General features: G+C 40.0%; 1 protein-coding gene across 13 annotated transcripts in view; it reads left to right on the forward strand.

Annotated features, from left to right (window-relative positions):
• Positions 1-10,406, forward strand: part of zmynd8 (zinc finger, MYND-type containing 8) — a 93,435-nt gene extending 83,029 nt beyond the window's left edge. For 9 of the 13 annotated variants that reach the window (XM_068000330.1, XM_068000339.1, XM_068000331.1 and 6 more), the window contains 4 exons: positions 1,282-1,521; positions 2,137-2,294; positions 5,407-5,499; positions 9,436-10,406. In XM_068000330.1, the coding sequence (XP_067856431.1) occupies positions 1,282-1,521; positions 2,137-2,294; positions 5,407-5,499; positions 9,436-9,537 (593 nt within the window). In that variant the 3' untranslated portion in view covers positions 9,538-10,406. Of the gene's footprint in view, positions 1-1,281; positions 1,522-2,136; positions 2,295-5,406; positions 5,500-6,594; positions 6,647-9,435 lie in introns of all 13 variants that reach the window. The other 4 variants (XM_068000332.1, XM_068000340.1, XM_068000338.1 and 1 more) reach the window with 4 other exon arrangements.
• Positions 10,407-10,758: the final 352 nt, after the last annotated feature.

The following is a 10,758-nucleotide window of genomic DNA, read 5'->3' on the forward strand; positions in this document are numbered from 1 at the left end:
CCCCACCCCGTCTGGGTGAAAACATTTCTCCTCAACTCCCCTCTAATCCTTCTACCAATTACTTTAAATCCATGCCCCCTGGTTATTGACCCTATTTTCTTCTCTTGTTTACTTGGATCTCCTATGTTACGCAATATCCTTGGGTGAGAGGCAGAGCACACAACCTACTCTTGGGATCTGCCAGTGTCATTCTGAATTTGGCCACCAGAAGGTGTGTGGGAGGAGTAAGGAATGGGTCTCCTTCTCTATTGGGAAATATCTAGCCTCTGCTTGGCACCTCCTCATATAAAGGCATTGAGGTTAATAACTCACTATGTGGAGAATCCAAATGCAAATCTCCAACCTGTCACTTTGCAGTACAGTGATAGATTTTAATATGCTACGACCTCTTTCCCCACCTTGCGTAACGTGATATGGGCAGGTGCTTTCCATTTGTTTTATGCATCATTGTAACCAAGTGGACAGGCAATAATGGATGCAATCTTGCAAAGCTAGATTACTTTTGATTATTTATGCTGTCGAAAGCTCAGTCGATCAAATTTGTTTAAAAGAATTCAAATGAACTTCTGGGATAAGCGTGACATTGTGTCACAAATGGTCTCCCAGGCTCTGAGATTGCTTATTGTAGCACACCGACTCTTTAAGATCAGGTCATAAATGGCCTCAATCTAAATGCATTTACTGTGATTTGAGAGCAAAATTTAGCCATGTCACTCTATCTGTATTGTGCTGCAACTGTTGTTATTTGTTATAAAATAAAATTGAACTTGTGGAGCTTCTTGACATGGTGCAGTGGTGCACAATATATGACCTACAAATCGAGTCTAGGCTGCCTAGGCATTCAGTGCTTCCAAAATGTAAATTGAGGAACCATACACTTAGTAATCTTCTGTTTTAGTGAAATTGTTGGTCAGAGGTAGTCTACGAGCAGATTTTGTCCAGAAGCTCCTCAGTAGTTATGAACTGAAGTGGGATACAGGCCTGTGACTGGCACAGTTAATATATGATCTGAGAGAGTTTCATATTCTCTTTGAAGAGGGGCTTCTGCACAAAATGTTCACTCCAGGCTGCTTCTGACTAGCAGCTTGAAAACACAAAGCAGAAGAACGGAGAATTGAAATACCATTAAATGTTTTGGTATCTCCCTTTGTTGCAAAATCTTAAATGTTGCATCATTTTTTTATTTAAGAATACTGTTCTCCTTCAATCCTTTGTTCAATTATGATTTGATAAATGAACTGTGATCATTTTCTGAAGTCAGTTGTTGATTGTGTATCTTAGAGCTAACAATGGCAGAGATGCGCCAGAGTCTCGAGCAGGAAAAAGATCGTATGGTTGCAGAGATGAAGAAGCAGATGGAGGCAGAGAAGCAGCAGGCTGTTGATGAAACCAAGAAGAAGCAGTGGTGTGCGAATTGCAGAAAGGAGGCCATCTTCTACTGTTGCTGGAACACCAGCTACTGTGACTACCCTTGCCAACAGGCACACTGGCCTGAGCACATGAAGTCTTGTACTCAGTCAGGTACATAGTGTCATACCTTATACCCAGGTTCGAGCTTTCCAACCTTGGCATTGCTTTCAGGCTGAATTATCTCATTTTGATACTGAACATAGATGGAATGTATACATTCTTCTTTGTGAAAATGTATTCAAAGGAGGGATTTTCTTCCTTCAAAAATGTTCAGCAAGCCTTTATCTTTGGAGAGGGAGAAGAGCTGGGCATCATTTTTGTCACAATGTTACTGGAGCACTAAATATAAGAAGGGAAGTGTAGAATTCTTCATCTCATTTGATTTCCATGCTACAATTATTGCAACAGTTTCAGTAATATAAACGGGAGAGTATTGTCTTTTATCCTTTGACAGTCTAAACGAGCACAGGCATAGAAGATTCAATTGTCTATAATCCCCAAATACTAAGAACACTAGATATTAATCTTTCATTGAATACATTTTATCCATTATGAAACAAGTCTCCTGCTCTCCCCACTCTTCACTGTTAATGTCCAATATAAACTTCAGCTCATAAGATGGAGTCAAACCTAAATAAGATAATTGGCACCTCTCCAGGATTGGCTTTAAATTGCTGCAGTCAGTCCAGCAGTTTGATTTTTAACAGATTTATCTTTTGATTGTAGCCACTGCTACTCAGCAGGAGACTGAATCAGAAGTGAGCTCCGATGCATTAAATAAAAATGCACAGCAAGCCCCCACTGTCCAGCAGTCACCATCAGAGACCAAAGCCAGCCAAAACGACAAGGACCCCATCACAGATAAAAGCAAGGAAAATGTCACAGTAAGTAGAGCCCGGTTACTTTAGTCAACAAAACCTTCCTCCAGACAGACACACTAGGCCTGCAGTATTCATTGAATATCTTGTGTGTATTTTCAAAGCTATTCTCATTTAAGGACATAGCTCAGATAAGTGATAACAACAGTGCAAATCTACTGGCATAATTTTTATTTGGGGAAGCTATCTTTTTTATGGACCAGTATGTTGCCAAACCAAATTCACTGGCCACCAAATGTTGCCATGCTAGTTCAGTCCAGTTTCCCACTGGAGGGTGGTTGAAGAAGTGCCTCTACTGACCACTTTGAAATCCTTTACTAATGGTTGTTTTTTTTCAGCATCACATGCTTCTGACCAACTTGTTTCTCATTGTGCTCTTCAACCATTACTTTGCTGTTTGCTTTTCATAGATCATGCTCTTTTTCTGTTACGTAGATTCAAATAGAAACCAATGTTGCAGTGTCAACTGCTGCCAAATTGAAAATGGAAACTATGTACAGTTGCATTTTAAATAATTAGCTCCTTGTTTGCATGTTGATCGAGATAGCAAGACATCTAATCCTTGTTTCAAGGACCCATTTGTAGAGACTTAATACAAATCTTCATCCAACTCCAGTTTAGGCTGGAGAAAGATCAATTTACTTAATCTCAGAATGAGTCTTTTCTAGCATTATTTTAGAAATGGGCTTAATTCCGGCATCATATTTCTAGTCGAGGCTAAATTTCCCTTGGATTCTGCATCAGTTTTTTTTTTCTTTACTCACCAGTTATCTCTGCCAATTTTTGTTTCCTCCCTTCCTCTCCTGAAGTGGAGATGCCGGTGATGGACTGGGGTTGACAATTGTAAACAATTTTACAACACCAAGTTATAGTCCAGCAATTTTATTTGAAATTCACAAGCTTTCGGAGGCTTCCTCCTTCCTCCTTCCCACATTCACCTGAGGAAGGAGGAAGCCTCCGAAAGCTTGTGAATTTCAAATAAAATTGCTGGACTATAACTTGATGTTGTAAAATTGTTTACAATTGTCCTCTCCTGAAGGCATTGTTTCCTTGCTGTAGTATGATTCTTCAGAAAACAGGCTCTCTTTGTTATTCGTATGTAACCCTCTGCAGTGAAAATCAGCAAACTATTTGACCATATTATCAGGGGCATCTCGGCTGAGTCTAATCCTGCCTTCACACTTCCTGCCTGACACTCATACATACACTTCCAATTGGACTTCCTGCCCTAACCAGCTGAGCCACTTTCAAATTTTCATATCAACTAATATAAACTGTTCTTCTGATGTGTAGTGAGGTAAATAAAAGAAAGACTTGCATTTATATAGCGTCTTCCATGACCTTGGGACATCCAAAATAGCTTTACAGCCAATGAAGTAGTTTTTGAAGTGTAGTCACTGTTGTAATGTAGGAAACGCGACAGCCGATTTGCACACAGCAAAGTCCCACAAACAGCAGGGTGATAACGACCAGATAATCTGTTTTTTCAGTGATGTTAATTGAAAGATAAATATTGGCCAGGACACTGGGAGAACTCTCTGCTCTTCGAATAATGCCATGGGATCTATTTTGTCTACCTGAGCGGGCAAATAAACTGGGCTGCATTCATGCGCCTTTTAGCAGGCCACCTGCCCTTCCTGTCATAAGGGATTGGTCAGAGGACATAGATACTTTGCGTTGATTTCTTAATATTTGCAATTGGGTAAGGAATTTTGGTTCTGAGGAATGAAACACTTTTTGTCCACTTCAGGCACCAAGTGTCATCTTCAAGTAAAACAGGGATTAGAAGCAGTGTAAAACTCTCTCTACTCTACCTGCAATGTGCCTTACCCCCAATCTTGAAAATAAGAATCCCTTACTGCAACAGTGAGAATTAATTTTTCTTATTTACCACAGTAACCATCCTTTGGCTTCTCTGAGTCGGGTTGAGACTATCTCAAACTTATTTTGTATATAGGGCTCTTACAGCAGAGAGAAAGAGAAAAAGAATTTCATCCCAACAGCCTGAGCTAGATTGAATCTAGGTTCCAGAGGTGAAAGGACAAAGTACTAACCTACTGCATCATCCAGTTCTCTTTCTCCTCCCCAGCCCTGAGTTACTGGATATTTAAAGAAAGAAGCATAAAATGGGTGGAGCAATAAGTTTTGTATATCTTCAGACTTCTTATTTGTCATGCCTATTTCCTGTTGTCACAATTTTTGTATTGTTTTGTGACACTCATACCACCTAGAGGTAACACCTGCTTCTATTACTTTAATAGGCAAAACTATTGCTTTTAAGTACTTACGCCACTGGTGTTCTGGTGTGTCGCTCAGATGCACCTAAAGTTTTGACTTGTTACAAGAAACTTAGCTAAAAATCATACTGAGGGTAATTTTCAATATGCTGCTTGAGCGTAAAACTGGCATTGCAGGTTAGTCACCCGTTATAGAAACCTCCCAATGTTCTTTTCTCTTGATTTTAACAGAAAAGAAAATAGGGTGGCTTGTATAATGTCGCCTGACCCACAACACCAATTTTATGCTCCAACATTTCCTCTAACTAACCATGAGCAAGGCCACAGGAGTTTCACTAGTCGTATAAAAAGTTACAAACAAAATAATAACATTTTAATTCTGCTATAGACTCTGAAGAGTAAAACAAAAACAGACTAAGGCTGCCTCAGAGTGACATGAGGCACTCTGACCAGCAGTCTTTGCAGAAAATTACTTGCTCTTCTAAATAAAAGTGGAACATTAATAAGTATAGTTGAAAACAGACAGCAGTATCTGATTCAAGACCTAATTATGAAGTTGTACTACTATTGAGGAAGAAAAATGAGTAGTATTAGAGGCAAGTTGCAATTCTGATGAACAAAATGGAAAAGTTGAATTAACATTAAAATTAACTCGTTAAAGTTCTTACAGAATTTCTAAATTCCCAGCAATCCAAAAAGCAAGCTTCTGTCTAAAGAAGGAAGCTGCAGTTTGTTGATTTAAATACACTTTATTCTACATGGAAACGGCTCTCCTAAATAACAACAGAATATTAAAACTCAGAGCAGTAACTCTAGTTTATACAGATACATATTTATAAAACACTGCATTTAAAATTCTCTCTGTAATACTGTCACTGCAGATAGGAGCAGGTGTGACCAGCAACCAGCCTATTAAACTGGTCCAGGTCCAGTCACAGACAGCCACCTACATTCCAACAACTCAACCCACAATCGTAAGTACAACCATTTACCAACTAAACAGATCTTGGCAAATGGAGAGAAAAACAAAATATCACCTATTTAAACCTGAGAATTTCCTACATATCCCGTGGGCTGGATGTGCTGCTTCAGGCAACCTCTGTTGTCAGACTGGTCGGTGATTCCCAAATTGCAACAACCTCCGTTTTCTTTTGGTTAGGCGTAACCTCCTGCATCTTAGAATAATTCACTAAAACTTCACTAACCATTCACTTAGTCACTGTTCCATCTATTTAGCATCTGTTGTGAAAGTTCAGGTGATGTAGATCCTCTCTGTTCTGTTGGGTTCATTTTTTTTAAAAAAAATTAAAATTAAAATTTTAAGTGTTCTTGGCAATCCATGTGTCCTGTCATATCAACTTTATCCTATTCAGAAACTAGTTGGAGGATGTTGCACATGACATGAATACAGTAAATCAGTTGTACACCCTCCTAACATGAAAATGGAAATCTGTTTTCCACCAAATTAGTTAGAAGTAAAATACAGTGTTTAAGTCTAGATGGGAACCATTTGAACATTGATACTTGCCAAAGATTAACAATTGTAATACTTCTACAAATGTGTATGTGTCTTTGGGATGTTAACAATGGAGCTGACAATATTTGTTTCACCTTTCAATACCAAAAAACATTTCTCCTATTTCTGAATTCTCTGACTCGAGTGAAAGCTCGAGTCAATTTCACTTGAACTTTTTTAACACTCTCTTAGGCTAATTCTGCTATTTTTTTTGATCCATCAAGCCCTTCATTAGGACAGTAAGGGCAAAGGCAGAGCTGATCTGTTGTGGAACTGTAAATGGAGTTTGTGTATTACGAGGCATATCACCGTTGGTTTGCTCTTGCATCATTTCTCCTGCGCATTCACGTAGTGGTTTTCTTGTACCACCTCTGTAATAAAGCATTGCAATTAGGAGCGGGCTCTGCTTGGGGAGGGTAACTTAGATGCTGCTGCTTTCCCATTTAATGTTTCATTGCTAAAGAGTGCACTTTGGTTCGACTCTGAGGCATAGCACCTATTGTTGATGATTAGTCGTGTTCAGGTGTCACTGTAGAGCTCTCTTTCTGCGCAGAGAATGTCCAGAGGATTCAGTTTACCAGCACAAAGTTGAAATTCGCCTTCAGGTAAGCCAAATGGTTCTACAACAAATGATTCTTGGCACATTTACTGCTTCACAGAAATATGCCTCCCAACCTCCCGTTCTGTTATACTTCTAGTAGCAATGTGATGGGGAAATATCATCTTAGTAATTCCTCTGCATTGAACACAGCATTGGAAGTAACAAAGTGTAGCTGGATTAATTTTTACTTCAAAAAAAAGTAATTTTTTTTTAGTTTTGGTATAGACACAGTATAAGAATTTGCAAATTATTTTCTTTCACTTTTTTTCCCCCATGCGGAACATATTGTTTTAAGTGAGGATGTTGCATTGTGAGTGAGTTTCAATTTGCTGTTCCCTGACACTGTGGCTCACCTGCTTTCCCTTTTCTTCCCCCCCAGCCCTTTTTATGGAGTGACGCCTTAGAGTTAAGGTATATCTCCAATCCTGTGATCCTGTTGCCCTCTCTGCGTCTACAGCACATGCCTTTTGGAGTACTAGTTCGTGCTAGTGCCTTCCTCTTCTATTTTTTGTTTCTCTGCAGTATTCGAAAAATGGAAATGATAGCGAGACGAGCTTGAGTTGTTCCATGCGTAGAGAAAACAGTATTTTTCTCTGCTTGTGCATTTTTATCCATGTCCTGAGGAGAGATGTTTAAACTATTTCCATTTGAGGAAGATGAGACTCCTTGCATCAAATAATAATCACCGTAGTTTACCCAATTTTGGAGGGAGTGGGGTTGGGTGGAGAGGAAAAAAGAGAATTGAAGATGCTCTCTGGGGTAGCTTAGAGCTGCAGAGTAACTTAAGATCCAGTTTTATATTGACATCCTGAATGCCCTGATTACTGAGTGTGTCCAGTTGATATGAATGAGGTGTGACCCTCCTGTGGGAGATCAGCGGCCATTTTTTATACTGTTAGTGGGTGTTTACATACTACTTGGGAGGGGGGGTGGTGTACAAAAGGAACAATTTTCATATGCCTTTAGTTTCCACTAGGTTTCAGGTCTGTCGGGGGGTTCCAGTCTGCATTAGCCATTTTTGATTTTACTACCTACTTGGTGTCATTAAGATATGGACTGAGAAATTGGTCCACGCAGCGCCCGTTTTCCAGGCGCTGCTCGGACTACTAAGGCCCCAAAATGGCAGGCAGGAAGCATGCGCACACTTCTGTCTGGAAGTGTGCCGTCTGCCATATCGGGAAAGAAAAAGAATAGGAATCCTTTACCCACATCTGAAGCAAAAGTTGGACCCTTTGCATATGCAAATAAGGGGCCTATTAAGGAGCCTAATGCGCTGCTTAAGGCCCTCTCGCCAAGATTGGTTTGCCCTGAGGCAGCCAATGCCATTGTGGGCTGTCCTCTGAGAAACTGGCCCTAGGCAACACAAAAAGGTAAGTAACTTACCTAAATGCGAAGCCAGGAGGAGCAGGAGTACTCCTCCCGACCCACATTAAAGGAACTGATTGACACCACTCCCCCCCCTCCCCCGGCCTCTTGGGGTGGTGGGGGGTGGCGGTCGAGGGTCAAAAATGGTCACAGCCCAATTTCTAGGCCATGATCTTTTGAACCACACTAATGCCTGATGTACAGTACAATGCTGCCATTCTGTGGAATTGGTAATTTAGTGTTGGTAGCATGAGCACCTGGAAGCGATGGCCTCACAATGCAGTCATTGTAGTCGACTTTTGAACTACGAAGCATTTAAAGTTTAAAAATTGCCCAGGTAGCCCGATTCACCTGAGGCTGGCAAGTGTGGATGAGTTTATGCTTCAGCAGAGCTTTACTTTTGCCAATTCAAGAGCAATGCCAACAAGAAATATAACTATGGCTGGCTATTTGCATCACACTTAAAATTGCTCCAGTTATTGTACCACTTTATGCAGAATAATTAAGGCTTGACATGCACTGCCTGAGATATACAAGGCACTATCCTTCCTCCTACAGTCATATTAGGAAGTGGCTGACAAATGCAGAAAAGCTGTGTATGTTAGGGTGCTATCCTTCCTCCGTCTGCAGTCATATTAGGATGAGGCCGGCTGCACTCCGGACAATCGGGAATTGAAGGCTGAGGTTTTAAAAGTGCCAGTGGTGAGCACATACTAATCAAATGGTCTGTGTCCTTTAACCATTAAGCCAGGTCCATCACTAGTTTGGGGTAGCTAAATTTGGTATGGGGATATGGTCACATAGCTCTGGCTTCTAAGTTTTGCTTATCCTTTTTCAAAATAATATTGACATTACTTGCTTCCTAAAGCCAAGGAAATTAAATTTCTTTTAACCTGTTGGGGGACTGGGGGAGGAAGGAGAAGGAGCACACACTACATACTGCAAAATCTGGTATGTTTCTATACCTTTTAAATTTAGGGGATTGTCATGCACACCAGGTTTTATTGTGTGTGAAATTGGCAGGTTAAATGCGATTGTTTATTTTGGTAGTTATCATATCCATCTTCCCATTTCAATGTTTTATCTGATTGCTGCACCCCTCTTTGCTTTCTGATTGATCTGGCAGTGACCATTCAGATTGCAGAACCAAAGAGAAAAGGCAATCATGACTGTTACATGGGGACCAGCAATGCAGCATGGTGCATGGGAGATTGGGGCAATAGCAGGTACATTGCAGGCGTCCAATTTGAGTGGTAGTTGCAGGAGGTCAATAAGCGGCTGCAAACATATTCCAGATGCCTCCACAGAAATGGTCTTGATTACAAATGTGCCTTTTGTGTGTAGAATTTTACCAAATTGTGGATTGCATTAACTATTTAAATCAAGGATTAATTCATAGGCACTTAAATTCTGTTTTCCCACCCACAGACCATGCCAGTTGTGGTGAATCCAGCAGTGGGAGCAGTAACCGTGCAACCAGAAGTCCAGTGCGCCCAGACCACAATGCCTGTCCAAGCCCGCAGAGCCTGAAAACCCCAGTTCTTGTGGAAGGACATTTGGAGAAGAAGACGCAATGAAGCAAGACTGCCCTGACTCTCCAGTCCTGAATGGACAAAATCATTGCTTATCTGCTTTGTACATAATATACAAAGCTTTCGCGACACTACATTCTTGCCTAGCATTAAAAAAAAACTTCAAGCTGAAGTCTTCGGAATATGATCACATCTTGCAAGCCTTTCATCTTTTTATAGAACTTGTCAATTCTAATACTTCACCCCCATTGTATTTTCCTTTAATGTGACTTAATGGAAGATTCTAGACTCTAGTTTCTGAAAACTTAGTGAATTGGGGAACGTATACAGCATGCAACAAAAAAAAGCCTTTAGTAGTTGGACCACAGCATATAATATTTATATGTAGGCGTCTGTGAAACCCAGTGACGTAAAAAGCATGAAATGGGGGGATGTCTTGGCATTTCTAATGAAGGAGTACAAAGTGGGGAGGTACATCTCGCTGCTTATTATTTCTCTTCTCCCCATGTTAGCAATTGTTTGCTCTTGGTGTGTCTGACATTTGAACGCAAGGAGTTTGTGTGTATATGAGATGATCCTTTCTGTGTCCATAATGATTCCAGTGCTTTTCTGATGTGTATATTTTTGCTTTTTATTTTTCATCCTGGTTTATATAATAAGCAGTTTGTACAGTTTTCAACCAGTCCTGATGGGTAAATGTTATTAAAATAAAAAGTAGAAAAAAAATTGACACTATAGTAAATTTACCATTGTTTTTGAGAACATAACTTGCTAGCCTAACTTGTGAAACAGGATTGCTTTTAGCATATGGAGGTATTTTTTCACATTTCTTTGTACAAAGTTTATATTAAAAATAGAAAAAAACAATGACTTGTATCTCTTTTCTATTGCTGCCTCATTGGTATTTTATGAAACTATAAATACCTGGTGGCACGGTAGCAAAGTGCATTGGTACTGAACTGAACAGTGGTACAGAGTGGAAAATTGTGGATTTGTGCTTCTGGTTTTTCAAGGTACAGGCATCTCGCTATCCTCTGCAGAGTGGAGACCGTGTGCTTCACCACCGGCAAAGTTGGAAGATTAGATGGTAAATTTTCTTGTATTAATTAGTTAAGTGTCCATCTGATGTTCTGCAGCAGGAGTTAAGAGGCAGAATTTTCAATTTAAATTTAAAATTTAACTCTTACTGTGGAGTTCAGAAAAAAAGTACTGTTTGACA

Source organism: Heptranchias perlo, chromosome 19 (assembly GCF_035084215.1).
Source record: "Heptranchias perlo isolate sHepPer1 chromosome 19, sHepPer1.hap1, whole genome shotgun sequence".
In the NCBI taxonomy this organism is placed as follows: Eukaryota; Metazoa; Chordata; class Chondrichthyes; order Hexanchiformes; family Hexanchidae; genus Heptranchias; species Heptranchias perlo.